General features: G+C 39.1%; 1 protein-coding gene across 4 annotated transcripts in view; it reads right to left on the bottom strand.

Moving 5' to 3' along the window:
• ATAD2 (ATPase family AAA domain containing 2) overlaps window positions 1–17875 on the bottom strand; it is a 332232-nt gene that overhangs the window by 301585 nt on the left and 12772 nt on the right. For all 4 annotated transcript variants that reach the window (XM_033933747.1, XM_033933750.1, XM_033933746.1 and 1 more), the window contains exon 2: window positions 980–1137. In XM_033933747.1, the coding sequence (XP_033789638.1) occupies window positions 980–1029 (50 nt within the window). In that variant the 5' untranslated portion in view covers window positions 1030–1137. The remainder of the gene's footprint in view (window positions 1–979; window positions 1138–17875) is intronic.

Here is a 17875-nt window from a genome sequence, read left to right as displayed (position 1 = left end):
AAATTGTTGAGGCTGTCTCTACCCCTCATCCAGGGGAAAAAAAGAACAGCGTCCACAATCAGCAAAGCAAACTGTGGTGAAATATCTATAGGAAGTACTTAGCTTCTCTGTAGTCAAATAGCCAGCGGGAGTCAAAGTCCATCCGCATTCATCCTATACGGAACTCCGTTTCGAGGGTAACCCCCTTCCTCAGGAGCCGGCAGAGCTGTTCTGTTATACAGTCTAAATCACCAACTGCAGATTGAGAAGCAGTGTTGAAAATGGCCCTTTCTAAAGTATACACTACTGTCCCTCCAGGACATGAAGGTCGATCAATGGACAGGTTTGGTAGATGTCTCTACCAGAATTCCATGCTGGCTAGTAGTCGTCAATTACAATTTTTATTTCACTTGTTATTTGAAGTACTGAGTCAAAACTATGCCAACACTGCTTCTCAATCTGCGGTTGGTGATTTAGACTGTATAACAGAACAGCTCTGCCGGCTCCTGAGGAAGGGGGTTACCCTCGAATCTGAGTTCCGTAGAGGATGAATGCGGATGGACTTTCTAGGATAAGGATCATTCATACATCTGCAAGCATATCATGTGGTCCCACAAGGTATGCTACTGAAAGAAGCAAGGTTCAGGAAATAACCCAGTTTGGCCTCTTGCATCCTCTGCAAAGACAAAGGTGTACCTCTTTCTCCTTTCCTCTGTGTGTAAGTCAATTCCATTCTTCTGAAGCTCATGCACTGACAGGAATGAAGAAAGATACTTGTGCCTGATGCAGAAAACACTACCACATTTACTGAATTGGGAAATTTTTTTTCAAATGCACATTTGAACACTGAAGTACAATGCAAAGATTATATTAGCCTCTAACTTTGTGCATGAATCAGTGGAGGAGGAAGAGGATCATAAAGAATATCAGCATGCTACTAACCATCACTAGGCTACACTTTCCATAATAAGATATTGAACAGAGCAAAGGGATTAATTACCTTGTAAATGGTTTTCCTTCCGTGTTTTCCTTCTCATTTGGCATTTCCATATTCTTATCAAAGCTGGAATCAGAAGAATGCTGGCCAATTCCTGATCTTTTTCTCAGTGTTCTCAAAGTATATTTGTTGAAACTTTCCTCCCCATCACAAAAGCCATCCTGAAAATATACAACAGAGAGTTATCCAGACAGCAATTAACCGCAGGAAGTTTTAGAAAAAGGCACCCAACAAGACTTTATAAAAAATTGGCATGAATACACTCTGTGTAAAATGCTAGTACCAAGTACAAACCTGCCAGAGAACCAAGTTATATACCTATAATAAAGGATAAAGTCCTCACATCTGATATGATATCCAGGGGCCCAAGGGAACGCTTTAATCAGTTCTCATGTGCACTACTTCCTGTATTGTGCTCATATGGCATCAGATTATGAACACCTTGTTTTGGAGACCACCCAAGGCCAGGTATGAAGATAACCTTATTTACCTCCCATCCCTCCCCCCTCCCTGGATGTGCATATTATCTAATGACAAACCATAACTATAGAGATTCTACAAAGGACGTCAATGGGCCCCAAATTAATTTAAAATTTTCATTATTCACCAATATAGCAGCATTCATTTTCTCATTTATATATTACACAACTCCCAATAATAGGTTCTTTATGCAATTGGTTTTACATGTGTCTCGAGGGAAAGACCTCAGAAACCTGCATCCAACACAGAACAGTCAATTCTTGTGGTGGTATAACTTGGCAGGACAGATTTTCTATCATTGGTCGCAAAACCCTCCACACACCAATCCCAAGTGCTTTCTGCTATAACTGTCAATATTTATTTCTATAGCACTAGGTGTGTGAAAATATGATGCACTTATTTTGTGAAGTGTGGCACTTGTAGTATATGCCAGATGACGGTACAGGGATCCAGCTTCATAAACCCTGTTGACAAAAGAATGTACTATTTGAAACATCATATGACATGTAACTCTGATTTCGTAGTGTACGCTATTTTTTGCCCTTGCAAGAAAGTGTACATAGGGAAAACTATACGTCCGTTCAAAACCAGGATGTACGAGCATCGTTCTAACCTTAAGCTCAAAAGAATTAGTGCCCCCATCGTGGAACACTGTCTGGAATTCAAGCACGATTTTCATCACCTATCCTGTATGTGCATTGACCATGAACCTAATAACGAGCGGGGGGGTGATCGACACACTAGATTATTACAAAGAGAAGCCAGATGGACTTTCCAACTTAGTGCTTTAAAACCCACCGGTTTGAATGGGAACATCGGCTGGCACTCTTTTTTCTAATGTTTCTTTTCTCTGATGTCGTTTACTACTCTTTTGATGACGTCATGACTGCATGTTCTTAAATACGCATGCGTGGCGTCTGTTCGCCTCCGGCGCCATTTTTCGAAGTGTTTTCAGGACTGAACACAGTGAGTACGATTTCGTATAAATTTGCAGAGACAATTGGATGTTTAGCTACCGTAGCGATGGCTCAGCACTTGTCTTATTGTTGTCTTGCAGCTGTTACAAAAATAGGATCCCTGACGAAGCCATAAGCTGGCGAAACGGGTCCCGTCGGGCCTTATTCTGCAACCAGATAAGTGCATCATATTTTCACACACCTAGTGCTATAGAAATAAATATTGACAGTTATAGCAGAAAGCACTTGGGATTGGTGTGTGGAGGGTTTTGCGACCAATGATAGAAAATCTGTCCTGCCAAGTTATACCACCACAAGAATTGACTGTTCTGTGTTGGATGCAGGTTTCTGAGGTCTTTCCCTCGAGACACATGTAAAACCAATTGCATAAAGAACCTATTATTGGGAGTTGTGTATCACATACAAGAGGTTCTTCACCATTGTTTGTTGAAGTAGTGAGTCATTTATATATTAGACATGCATAGTGCCATAACCAGGCCAAAGTGTAAGGCCCAAAACTGATCATGCTTGCAAAGCACACAGATGCATAGATATCTGTGATGAACAACAAGGATATGGACATAGACCTCTGAAGTCAGGAACTCCCCTGGCTGTATCAAGGCAAGTGCAATGTCTTCATCCACAAGTGCTAGACCCCAAGACAAGCATTGACCCCTTTGGATATCCAAGATGGGGCAGAAGTCAGCCCTCTTCGGGACCATGAAATATACAAGTATCATCCCAGGCCAGACTCTGCCAGAGACACAGGTTCCACCACCCTGAGCTTGCACAAGTACTGCAGGGTGAAAACAGCAGCTTGTTGTTTTAGAGCCGAGCCACAAGGTGAGGCTATGAAGTCATTGGAAACTGTACAGGCCAATTCCAGAGAATACTAAACTAAACCTTAAGCTTATATACCGCATCCTCTCTATAAAGATAGAGCTCGGCACATTTACAGGAACTTTAAAATAAGGGGAAAAAAACCCATAAGAATTGGTGATTATAAAGAGAGCCGCAAAATTGACATTTTTGAGAATAGTCAAGTTTTCAGATGTTTTCTGAATAATTGGAAGGAGCCCATATTCCACAGCCGGGTAGGAAGGTTATTCCAAAGCTCAGTGATTTTGAAAAGAGATTTCCCTAATTTTCCAGCATGGATAACGCCTTTTAATAAGGGGAAAGATAGTTTAAGTTTTTGGATGGATCTGGTAGCATCAGGTCTCGCAGAATTCCAAGACAATGGAATTAGGAGGAAGAGTGCCATGCAAGATCTTGAGGGCTCCTTTTACTATGCTGCAATAGCGTTTTTAGCACACGCTAAACCCATGCTACGCGGCTAGAGCCAACACGAGCTCAATGCTGGCGTTAAGGTCTAGCGTGTGCTAAGTGCATGCTAAAACCGCTATCGCAGCTTAGTAAAAGGAGCCCTGAATGTTAGGCAGGCACATTTAAAGTGAAATCACCGGAAGCCAGTGAAGTTTTGACAAAAGCAGGGAGACCATGATCAAATTTGCTTTTTGTGAAGATCAGCCTAGCAGCAGTATTCTGGATCTGCTGAAGTCTTTGAAGATTTTTCTTGGTTAGATATAGATAGATGGAATTATAATAGTCCAGCCTAGAAAGAATGATTGATTGTACAAGACAGCAAAATGCTGTTGGTGGATTACCCACTGTTGACAACCTCTAGGACCCGCTAATAAGTGATTTGGTCCCACCTGTTCTTGAATAGTTAGCCTGCCTCCCACTAGCACAGAAAAAGGCTCAGCACAGTCTCATTGGGCAAAACTGGGGGAGAGGAACCACACAGCTCTGCTGGAAGTGCCAGCAGAACCAGCTCTTTTGAGGCCTTGAATGGAACCCCGCCTGAATGATCTACTCTGGCTGCCCTCATCAAGATGCAGAGTGGGGCCAGGCTGAAACTGCCTTGACCCCCCTAGCATGCCTCTTAAAAGTAGAGAAATGCTGAGAGCCTGTCATGCCTCCTCCATATCTAACCAGCTTCTCGCCAAATAGCAACTGGCTCTTAAAAGGACTGTTGACAGCCCCCGAAAAGATAAATACCACAGATTAAGATTGGTGTGCATTTGAAAACCCAGCGAGTACTAAGCTTCGTGCTCTCAGAGAAATTGTTTGGATATATTTATCCCAAACACCTGTAGGAATATCTTTTGCTTTTTACGATGACCTCTAACCCCATAGGATTCCCACATCAAAGTGTGGAGTTTATTGCACCAGTATCAAAAAGATGGGGGCTGCTCCTTCAACCAGTGATTTAAAATACTTTTCTCCCCTTCAAATAGGCTATTGGCAAGAATTTATGTTCTCTCCCCCCCTCCCCCCCGAGCCTATGAAGCGAGTATCGTGAAATATACCTAGATTGCATAATATACCTAGCCAAGGGAAAGCTAAAGTATGTTTCAGGACCCATTGTAAATAGATGAACAGGGCCAGCCAAAATGCTTGAATTCTCCAACAGAGCCAGATACTATAAAATAAAGTATTTTGGTCCAGGGCAAAGGATGAAGTTAAGAGGTGATAGGCTCCGGAGCAATCTGAGGAAATACTTTTTTACAGAAAGGCTGGTAGATGCATGGAACAGTCTCCCGGAAGAGGTGGTGGAAACAGACTGTCTGAAATCTGAATTCAAGCGGGCCTGGGATAGGCACATGGGATCTCTCAGAGAGATAAAGATAATGGTTACTGTGGATGGGCAGACTAGATGGGCCATTTGGCCTTTATTTGCCTTGGGGAAGCATGAAGAGTTTCTATAGCTTTATAGAAAAATATCCCAGAATTCATAGTCTCTCAGAGTGCCAAAGAGAAGTCCCCACACCACTATCAAAAGCCTTCTCAGCATCCAGACTAACGAGAAGTGTAGGGGTCTCCCCCCACCAAACCAACTCCCGGGACGCTATAATCTTTCAAAGATTTTTAACCACTGTACGTACGGCCCTTAAAGCCCACCTAGGGCTCCGCTGCTAAAGAGGGCAAGATTCTAGCCATACAATTGGTCAAAATCTTTGCCAACAATTTGGCTTCATTGTTCAGTAAGGAAATCAGTCTATATAACTCTGGATACTCCAGATTCTTACCCAGTTTAAGAAGCACTATGATTTGGGCCTCTGTAAGGGAATTTGGCAAGGAGCCACCCTCCACCATAGCATTAAAGTTATCTCCTCCAAAAGCAATTACCATGAGAACTGGATTCCTTCCCCAAAGGGCTCTGCTATTTCACTCAGTGCACTTCCTCAGATATTATCAAAATATTAAGGCACTGCTGGTCTCTTTCTGTTAGATGGGGGACAGTAATACTAGAGCAGTGGTTCTTAACCTGGGTTCGACCGAACCCCAGGGGTTCAGTGAGTCAGTCTCACGGGTTCGGCGGAGGTCAACACACCTCCGACTCATATAGCGCTTCGGTCACGTTCAATCATCTATCAGTTATTCAGTGATTTTGATCAAGACTGATCGTGTACTCGGTTTCTTGATCTATCAATCTGTAACCAACGCCTTATATACATCAATCAATTCCTGATCAAAATTTGTGATTTAACTGATAGATGATTGAACGTGACCGAAGCGCTTATGATTCGTGATGATACGCCCCGCTTGTCCATAATTGGCTGCAGGTGATCACGCAACATCGCTTGGCCTATCTGTGCTGCAGGAGATTTGATGCGCACAATAGTCGAATTGTAACTGTTGTGATGGTACGTCGTGTGATACCTATCTTAATATTTTAATCCCTTACTATGTCGAGCAAAATACGAAAGTGGTCTGACAAATATGTACAATATGGATTCACATGTATAACGGAACGTGATGGGAGTCAGCATCCTAACTGCATGATTTGCAATGCCAAGTTGAGTAATTCTAGTCTAGCTCCAGCAAAACTAAGGGAACACTTCCTTAAGCTGCATGGAGATGGAAAATACAAGAACACAACGCTCGCTGAAGATTCGATGAAAAGGCTACTCTGCCTGTTCTCGGCTTTGTACCCATCAACAAACCGATCCTCACAGCATCGTACGAAGTTGCTTACCTGATCGCAAAGCAGGGCAAACCACACACCATTGGTGAAACACTCATAAAACCAGCTGTGTTGAAGATGGCGAATATCATGCTGGGAAAAGCGGCTGAAGTTCAGTTATCTGAAATTCCTCTTTCAAATGACATCATCAGCAACAGAATAGAGGACATGAGCAAAGACATCTTGGCTCAAGTAGTTGCAGATCTGATTTCAAGCCCGGCAAAATTCAGCCTTCAACTCGACAAGACCACAGACGGTTCCAATCTAAGCCAGCTTGCAGTATTCGTGCGCTCTGTGAAAGACGATGTGATAAAGGAAGATTTTTTTATTTTGTAAGCCTTTTACAACAACAACTAAGGCAACCGATGTGAAGAAACTTGTGGATGACTTCTTCAAAGACAACAATCTTTCGTGGGATATGGTTTCTGCAGTTTGTTTGGACGGAGCTCCAGCCATGCTCGGAAGAAAGTCCGGTTTTGGTGCGCTAGTGAATGCCGATGCACCACACATCATTGTTACGCATTGCATTCTGCACAGGCATGCGTTGGCAACAAAAACCTTGCCTCCAAAGCTGGCAGAAGTTTTAAAAATTGTTGTGGAAAATGTGTGAATTATGTGCGAAATAATGCTCTGAAGCACCGCATCTTCAAGGAGCTGTGTAAAGAAATGGGATCTGAATTAAAGGTACTTCTGTACCATTCTAACGTTCGGTGGTTATCCCGGGGACAGGTGCTGAATCGTGTTTTTGCCATGCGTGTGGAATTAGCTCTGTTTTTGCAAGAGCAGCAACATTGTCATGCAGATTGCTTCAAAAATTCTGAGTTCATTCTCATTTTAGTGTACATGGCTGATATCTTTGCAGCTCTCAATCATCTCAATAAGCAGATGCAGGGTGGTGGAGTCAACATCATCGAACCTGAAAGCTTTTCAAAAAAAGCTACCATTATGGAAACGACAAACAGAAAACGATAACTTCGCAAACTTTCCCCTGCTAGACAACTGTGTAAGTAAGATCGAAGATGTATCTGGAATCTGAGACATTCTTGCACCCGCGGAACTGAAGCAAACTATTGCCACGCACTTAGATGAGCTTGCAAAGTCTCGACGGATACTTCCCTACAAGAGAGTCATATCCAGCATGGGTGAGACAGCCGTTCACGTTTAGTGTTGAGACAACAGATGTCAATGATGAATACCTCGATGAAATCATTGAAATTCAGCAGAGCCAGGTTCAACAGCAACTCTTCAGAACAACAACGCTCTCAACATTTTGGTGTCAACAATTGGTAACGTACCCTGTTATTGCTAAGAAAGCTCTGGAAATTTTCATACCGTTTGTTACAACATATCTTTGAGAGCAATCCTTTGAGGATGCTGGACATAAAAACGAAGAAAAGGAACAGACTTTGTTGCAAAAATGACATGAGTGGCACTTGCCAAGGTAAAGCCGCGCATTTCTGAACTGGTCTCTGAGAGGCAACAGCAGAAGTCACACTGATTTGCAGTAAATTTCATTATTATGTTATTATTATTCGAAATATAGGAGAACTTTTTTGTTTTCAAAATTGATATTTTTTCCCTCACTGTATACCTATGTTTTGAATTTGTAAAAATCATTTTATTTTTCCAATAAAGAAGGGTTCGGTGAACAATCATATGAAACTGGTGGGGTTCAGTACCTCCAAGGTTAAGAACCACTGTACTAGAGTATTGTCTCTATACCTGCTCCTCTGGATAGTGACGGCATAAAGCCTTGAAAAACAAATCTAATAAATCATCATGGATTGGCTTGTCCCCATTTACCAAACTACCTGTTTGGTAAATGGGGACATTTGCTGCTATGGCTGCTATTTTCACTCTACTGGTATGGTGTATAATTAGATTAGCTAAGTTTGTTGATCTTATTAGCAAAACCTATAAAGATAATATTTGCAATATGCTAAAGATTTTTGCGCAGTCTGATGGAGAAGCTCACTAAGTATGCTGAAGTGAAGTATCTAAACTCTTCAATCTCTGTAGTTCTCTCTGGGGTTTTTTTGATGACTAGAGTAGGCTAATATCTCCCCTCTTAACACAGCCTTTGCAGTCTCTCAATAAAGTATGGGATCTTTGGCATGTCGGTTGAAATCTGCTTAAACTTTTCATTTTTACCCTAAAGCAACATGGACCTGCGTACTTTAGAAAGTTGGTCCTCGATATGGCAGCTGGGCTTCAATGCCAAGAAATGTAAGGTCATGCATCTCGGTAACAGAAATCCATGCAGAACTTACACCCTGAATGGAGAAACTTTAACCATGACTACGGCAGAACGAGACTTAGGAGTAATCATCAGTGCCGACATGAAGGCTGCCACTCAAATGGAGAAGGCTTCATCTAAAGCATGGCAGATGATAGGTTGTATCAAGAGAAGCTTCGTCAACAGGAAGCCTGAAGTCATGATGCCATTGTACAGAGCCATGGTGAGACCTCATCTGGAATACTGTGTGCAGTTCTGGAGGCCACATTACCGTAAAGATGTGCTCAGAATTGAATTGGTTCAGCGGATGGCCACCAGGATGGTCTCGGTGCTAAAGTGTCTCCCGTACGAAGAAAGACTGAGCAAACTGCAGCTCTACACTCTCAAGGAGCGTAGGGAGAGGGGAGACATGATTGAGACATTTAAGTACATCACGGGACGGGTCGAGGTGGAAGATGATATCTTTCTTCTCAGGGGACCCTCGACCACAAGAGGACATCCGCTCAAACTCAGGGGAGGGAAGTTTCGTGGAGATGCCAGGAAGTACTTCTTCACGGAGAGAGTGATTGAGCATTGGAACAAGCTTCCAGTGCAGGTGATCGAGGCACGCAGCATCCCAGACTTCAAGAACAAATGGGATACCTATGTGGGATCCCTACGAGGGTCATGCCAAGGGATAGGGTCACTAGGGTATAGACTTGAAAGAGAGGGTCATTAGAGTGGAAGTATAATTACAATTAAGAGGGTCAGTAGACTTAAAAGGGTGGGTCAATAGTGTGGGCAGGCTTGATGGGCTGTAGCTCTTATCTGCCGTCATCTTTCTATGTTTCTATGGAATTGAGAATCTCTATAGATAAGCTGGAAATTGCTGAATCAGCTGGAAAAAGCTGAATCATGTTTAAATTTATTAGTAGTAAGATACCTTTTTTTGCTCCAGCAGAGGGTAAAAAAGCAGGGGTAGCAATTCTTATAAATAAAAAATGTATGGCCAAGATTAAGGTAATAAATTCAGACCCACATGGAAGATGGATACATGTTGATATAGGTATGGGAAATAATGCCCTGACGTTGTTTAATATATATGCCCCTAATTCGAATCAATCAGAATTTTTAAAAAAATTACAGAATATGTTGTTACCACTGGCTACTTCTAATTTAGTGGTGGCTGGAGATTTTAATGCTGTAATGGATCCATTATTGGATAAAAACCAAGTAAAAGTATAAAATCTTTAGGTTTAGATAATCTGGCTCAATCATGCGATTTGAAGGATATATGGCGTATTCTTCATTTTAATGATCAGGAATTTTCATTTTGTTCACAGGTTCATAAATCATTTTCAAGAATAGATTATATTTTTGTTTCAACAAATGAAGTGCAACAGGTGATTAAAGCTTCCATAGATCCTATTATTTCGGATCATGCAGGAATATGGATAGAATTACAATTGGATAAATTGGAAAAGGGTAGACCTCTTTGGAGATTTGATAATGCACTGCTTGTGGATGATAAATTTTTGGAAAATTTTAAAACACAAATTAATGATTTTTTTCAAATGAATTTAGTGGAGGATACATCTATTGAGAATGTATGGGATGCATTTAAAGCAACTATGAGGGGTAATATTATATCATATTCAGCTTTTATTAGGAAACAGAATAAAATGCAATATATAGAATTAGAAAAAGAAATCAAAATATTAGAAGCTAAATTGATAAACAAATGGGAAAATGAGATATTGCAAGCTCTGTTGAAAGCAAAAGGTAAATATAATGAATTAACTTCAAAAATGATAAGAAAGGATTTGTTTTCCAAACAAGCAGTGTATTATGGAAATTCTAATAAGGCGGGGAGATTATTGGCAAATTATCTTAAAGCAAAAAAAAGGAAAACTAATGTTAATGGGATAAAAGATGATAATGGTATAATAACAAATCAAACAGATATAATTTTAAAACAATTTCTAAAATTTTATAAAGATCTGTATTCTTCTGAGCCTTATTTGGAGAGACAAAAAGATGGTAAAAATTTTTTAGATTTAATTAATGGACCTAAGGTTCCTGATCATATAAAACGGAGTTTAGATGAACCTATATCATTAAAAGAATTAGAAACAGCATTGAGATCTCTTAGAGTTGGATCCGCTCCAGGTGGTGATGGTTATACAGTAGAATTTTATAAAACATTTCAAAATATTCTTTCCCCACATTTACTAAATTTATATCAAACACAACTTATAAAAGGTGATATTAAAGGTACTATGGCTGAATCAATAATAATTGTTTTGCCTAAGCCAAATAAAGATCCTACTTTGGTATCGAACTACAGGCCTATATCTTTAATAAATGTGGATAATAAACTTTTGGCGAAAATTTTGGCTTTGAGATTAGCCAAAGCTCTCCCACATATTATAGATATGCATCAGACGGGTTTCGTTGCTAAAAGACATTCCTCTAATAACTCTAGATTATTATTTCATATGTTAAATTTATCAAAAAAAATAGATGAACCAACTTTTACAGTTTCCTTGGATGCAGAAAAAGCGTTTGATAGGGTAGAATGGAATTTTATGTATCAAGCTTTAGAATGGTTTGGTATAGGTTCTGGATTTATACAAATGGTAAAAACTTTGTATAGCTTCCCGATTGCAAGATTAAATATTAATAATATGATATCTGATGGATTTCAATTGCGGAGGGGAGTTAGACAGGGTTGTCCTTTATCTCCTTTGTTATTTGATGTTATATTAGAACCCTTATTGTTAGCAATACAGCAAACGGGGGAGATACAGGGTATTCCATATTCAGATATGGAATATAAAATTTCGGCTTATGCTGATGATATTTTGCTTTATTTGAAAAATCCAGAATCTACCTTATCTTCTTTATTGGAATTAATTGATAAGTTTGGTAAATTTTCAGGTTATAAAATTAATTGGAATAAATCTGAAATTATACCCTTAAATGTTCATTGTGTAAAAGGACTATTTAAAGATTTTCCGTTCATATGGAAGGAAGGATTTAAATATCTTGGCATTCAAGTTAAAAATACAATTGAAGATACCGTAAAAGAAAATGAAAAATTTGTATTAAAAAAAGTTACGGAGTTATGTGAGCAATGGAACCCCTTACATATTTCTTGGTGGGGAAGAGTTCAAACTATTAAAATGATGATCTTGCCTGTAGTTTGCTACCAAATGAGTATGATACCTATTTATTTTCAGGGGTCCTTTTATAAAAAGCTTAATAGCATTTTAACGAAATTTCTTTGGCTTGGTAGAACACCTAGAATAGCCTTAGTGACTTTGCAAAAATCAATTAAGGAGGGAGGGGTAAATTTTCCAAATTTTTATAGGTACCATCAAGCCTATATTCTACGTCAGGGTATGTATTGGATCCTCCCAGAACTTATAGATAATGCACCAGATTGGTTATATTTGGAATGGCGCCTTATGTTTCCCCTAAATTTAGTTCACCTTCCAAGTATTAACATGCCTAGAAGATATAGAGAAAATAAAATTTTAATGGATACTTGGAAAACGTTGAGATTTATAAGTAAATTAACACCTATCCCAATAAACAAATCAACTAATCAATCTCTATGGATAAACTCCAAGATCAAAATTGGCGGAGCTCAAATCCTTTGGAAGAACTGGATTATTGCAGGCATTAGATCTTTAGATGACGTTATTTCAGAAGGTAAACTGCTGGATTTTTCACAATTGCAACATAGATTTGGTCTTAATAAAACACAAAGTTTTAAATGGTTGCAATTGAAGCAGGCCATTCAGGTTGGGTTCCCTGAATGGAAAACATTGAATAATCAATATAGTTTAAAGTTCTTATGTTTTCAAGCAGACTTCCTAGGACATCAAGCCGCATTGTGGTATAAATTAATATCTGGATATTTGAATAAAAAACCAAAAAATGGTCTAAGAGATATTTGGAGCATTGAGATTAAGCATCAAATTAATGCATCTCAATGGCCACTAATTTGGTCTTGGAGAATGAGATGTACAGTGTCAGCATCTATGAGACAAACTTGGTTCTTTTTATTACATAGAGCTTTTTGGACCCCTACACGTTTGCAAAAATTAGATAGTTCTAAGTCCAATAAATGCTGGCACTGTAATCTGGAACCAGGGACGTTAGATCACTTACTGTATTATTGTCCCTACATTAAAAGTTTTTGGAATTCAATTTGGCCACAAATTAATAAATTTTTTTTTTTTTATTATTATTTATTTATATTTTTCACAAATTGTTTAACAACAATCTAAAGAAATTAACAATTGAAAAAGAAAATAATTATATTAAATTATATATAATAATTCCTCATATATAACCAATCAGAGTCCACATATTGAAGAGAGAGAGTCCATCACCTCCAAGGGAAGTTGGGTCTAAAAGAAAGGAAAAAAAATACTCATACGAGTTACAGATTACAGAGTACGGTTGGATTAACTATCTGCCTGGATAGAGGACTGTATGGAGGGATCTGGAGCTCTAAATTCCGTCTTACCCTCTAAAAAGAAATTTAACTGGTCCGGATCATAAAATATATATCTAACATTCTGATAGGTAAGACAGCATTTGCAGGGAAAACGTAACTGAAAGGTTGCTCCCATATTCAAAGTTAACTGTCGATATGCCAGGAATTTCTTCCGTCTGGCTTGCGTCAATTTGGATACATCAGGAAATATTGAAACTTTGGAACCGTGAAATTCTGCATTCTCAGTCCTATAGAATAAACGGAGAACTGCCTCTTTATCTTGGAGAAAAACAAAGGTTACCAGTAAAGTTGCTCTAACAGTTATTTCTTCTTGAATTGATGTTTCCACACAAATTAATAAATTGATGGAAAATCATATAGCAATATCATATGATACGGTATTATTTGGAATGATGATGAGGAGAAAAAGTCAAATTTCACCAGAAAATAACAAGCTTTTATTAATTATGACAGGGGTTGCCATTCAGCATATAACTAATAATTGGAAGAATTATAATAACCTAAATTATACATTTTGGTGGAATACAATATGTCATATATTTAAAATGGAAAGAACAATAGCAATACAAAGAGGGACATATATTAAATTTATAAAAATATGGGGGCCATTGACAAAATACTGCAATGAATAAATAGTAGGATTTCTCTTCTTCTTTTAAATATCTTTTTTGTGACGCACATAGAGGGGGGGTAATGAAAATAATTTCTACATAATATGTTATAATATGTTATACAATATGTAATGTATGAATGAAAAGTAATAGAAGGGTGGGGGGAGGGAGAGGGGATAAAAAAATATTTAGAATATGATGTATTAGATATTGTGTATTTATCAATTGTATTTTAATATTTTGTACACTTTATGTAAAATTTGAAAATTAAAAATAATATATGAAAAGTAATAGAAGGGTGGAGGGAGGGAGAGGGGGGAAAAATATATTTAGAAATATGATGTATTAGATATAAAAGTGATATTCTGTATTCATCAATTGTATTTTAGTATTTTGTACACTTTATGTAAAATTTGAAAATAAAAAATAATAAGGAAAAAAAGTAGTAAGATACCTTTCCTTTTTAAAAAAAAAATAAAAAATTTAAGCATGCCACCTTTCCACCTGCTGGAGATTCATAGTATCCCTGCACCCACCAGCAAGCCAGTTTACAGTGCTCAAATGTGCTCAGATGGGTTCCCTGAAGAAAAGCCACAGAGACCTTCAGGGGAAGAAGTGTACAAGGACAGGCAAATATCTCAATATGTTTACTTTGGAAGAAAGGCAGGAAAGAAGAGATATGTTTAAATATCTACGTGGCATAAAATACACAGGATGCAAGTCTTTCAATTGAAAGGAAGTCCTGGAATGAAGTGTGAGGATGGCATAGGATGAAGGTAACAGGGATAGAACCATAAATGAATTTGATGAACAGCCTCACAGTGGAGATGAAAACTATCTGAATTCAAGAAAGCTTGAGACAAGTACATGGGATCTCTAAAGGAGTAAGAGTAAATAGAATGGTTGGGCATACAAGATAGGTCAAAGTATTTCACATTTGCAAAAATAAATTTGGATGGATCCTGAAGTCTCTTCAGACAATATCCTATTGACAGACATGTCAAAAATTTAACTCTTTGGACAACACAGGTCCCATTACATCTGGTGTAAAGCAAATAGAGCATGCCACAAGAAACAGTAGTGGTAGTGTAATTGTGTAAGGATGATTTGCATATTCAGGACATGGAAAATATGCTATTAAAGAAATCATGAATTCTCACTGTACCATAAAGCTCTCATGGATAACATCAGCTCAAAGACAGGCGTGTTAATTGGGTTATTCAGCAAGACAATGGTCAGTATACAAAAGCAAGTCTAAAGGATAGATTCACTAAGTTTGCGAGCCTTCTCCAACCAATTTGCGAGCCTTCTCCGACCCAATTCACTAACCCCTTGGCCGATCAACCTCCACCCAATCCAATCGTGCAAATGAGGGGAAATGACATGCAATTCACTAAACCAATGGATGAACACCGATTGGGCTGGCTGATCCAAAAAGAAGCGATTGATGAACCAGTCGCTCACGTCCTTGCTAATCGACCTGTTCTCTGCCGCCCTGAAATCCCAGCCCTGCAGCCCTGAAATAACATTTTAAAACACATCTCCCTTGTGCAAAAGCATAAGAAGGCAAGCTCTGCCGACTCTCCTGCTCTCTGCTGCCCTGTCCCTGCCATGCAAGCCTGTGGTTTTAACCCGCAGGTTAAAAACATGTTCTGTTCCTGGCTGCAATGTTTTCTGTTCATAGAAACATGATGGCAGATAAAGGCCAAATGGCCCATCTAGACTGCCCATCCGCAGTAACCATTATCTTTTTCTCTCTCCGAGAGATCCCACATGCCTATCCCAGGCCCTTTTGAATTCAGACAGTCTGTCTCCACCACCTCTTCTGCATCTACCACCCTTTCTGTAAAAAAGGGTTTCTTTAGATTACTCCAGAGCTTATCACCTCTTAACTTCATCCTATGCCCTCTCATTGCAGTTTCCTTTCAAATTAAAGACTCAACTCATGTGCATTTACATTATGTAGGTATTTAATCGTCTATCATAACTCCCCTTTCCTGTCCCTTCATTTTTTTTTTAATATTCTTTATTCATTTTTAAAACATATACAATAAGTGAAACATAGTAAATTATTCATTTTACAATATAGACATCACTTAAAATTTTCAAAAATTCATGCTTAATACCCTCCCCTCACCCATCAAAACTTTTCCAACCATTTTTCCAACCTTATTTACCTCCCATCCCTCCCCCCTCCCTGGATGTGCATATTATCTAATGGCAAACCATAACTATAGAGATTCTACAAAGGACGTCAATGGGCCCCAAATTAATTTAAAATTTTCATTATTCCCCAATATAGCAGCATTCATTTTCTCATTTATATATTAGACATAAACTTGCCCACCAAAATGTAAAGTTGAGATGATCCCAGTTTTTCCAGTTTCGTGTAATCAGTTGTATAGCTGTACTTGTCATAATTAAAAAGAGACGTCTTATGTTTATCTAGGAGATCTTTAATATGCAAAATAGTACCGCAAATTATTTAATATAATAAAAGACTAAGCCGCGCATGTGCACTCCCACCTGCGTGCGTCTGTTTTCCGTGAGATGTAGGGCACCTCAGGTAGGAGTGCGCATGCGCGCAAATCTCTCTCTCCCACCATGATCTCGCAGCTACCAGGGCTTCCCCACTCTTACCCAGGAATCGCCTAAGTACAGGCAGCCTTGGCGAAGCCAATGAAGGACCCAGGGAGGTTGAGGATGAGCCGGCGGGTGCAACTGAACATACCAGCTAGCTTCTAGCCTCAGCTCTCACACACTTCTCAGGGTATGTCCTCCTCCCCAGCCTCCCGCCCTCCCAGCTGCCATTTTCCACGCGCTAAAGAAAATAGCTGTAGGGTAATGGTGTTTGTTTAAAGGAAAGTATGCAGATTATGTTATAGCCTTTCATTGTATTTTCTTTTGCCTACTTGTTTAAACTTCTTATTTGTTACTTGCAAACTCCCCCTTAGGACTCTTTTTGTGGTCTAAGGAAGCATGAAAAATTGTTATTGAATATGACTTTCCTCCTTTTTCTTATTTTTTTGCTGTGTTTCTTTAGCAAGAATGTATATCTTCTTGTAAAATTTGCAAATTTATAAATAAATTAAATAAAGAAACATAGAAAATGTATGCCAAGTAAAGTGGTTAGTGAACCAGTGAGGCGGCATAGGAATCTGGTAAGTCGATTAGCCAATCGATTCCTAGACTAGCCCACTCTGCCAGAAAGACAGAGGCCTACATACTAGCCTGTAAAGTGGACTCCCCCAGTATTGAAACAGCCTTAGTGTTTGTAGAGGTATTGTCAAGGAAAAGAAACCCCTCAGCAAAGGAATGACTTAGCAAAGGGAACATCCAAGGGAATGACAGTGTAGACATTCCCCTAAGAAATCGTGAGAAAAGAAAATCTTAATCCTACTGAAGTGGAAAGAGAAGCATATGGTAAAAAAAACATACACCGCTTCAGAGAGATATAGGGTCTTCATAAAAAAAATAAATAAATAAAAAACCCACAACACAACACCCCCCCTTCTCAGAGATTCCATCCCAACTACACAGAATCGATGACAGGGAGTCCGAATTGAAGGATGAAGACACTGTAATGACTAAGGCCTTCCCATATCGAATAGACACTAGCAACGATAAAGAAGACTGGTGTCGCTTTATACGCAGAAGCCTCCTGTGAAAGTGATACCAATGTGAAAAACTGATACCGAATGGCACCCGAAGTCTACAGTAACATGAGTGTCGACATGAAGGAAATCTGCTAAAGAGGAAAAACACCAGTACTGCTGGCTACATCGCCAGTACCATCAGTGTGTAGAAAAAATTTTAGCAGGAAAGAAAAAAAAAAAAAAAAAAGCCGGTACCATGTGTCTATGAACCAGTACCATTGGTGTCGCTCCACACTTGCAAGATGAGTCTGCCCGTACCGAGGCACTCATCGATATCAAATTGGAGGCCGAAAGAAAAAACACCGGTACCCTGGGTCTAAGAGCCATTGGTGTCGCTCCACACTTCTAAGACAAGTATATCCGTATCGAGACACTCATCTACATCAAAGTGGAGTAGAAAGAAAACACACTGGTACCATT

This window comes from Geotrypetes seraphini, chromosome 2, assembly GCF_902459505.1.
Source record: "Geotrypetes seraphini chromosome 2, aGeoSer1.1, whole genome shotgun sequence".
Taxonomy (NCBI): Eukaryota; Metazoa; Chordata; class Amphibia; order Gymnophiona; family Dermophiidae; genus Geotrypetes; species Geotrypetes seraphini.
Note: the sequence above shows the minus strand (reverse complement) of the source record. Positions and strands in the feature narration are given on the sequence as shown.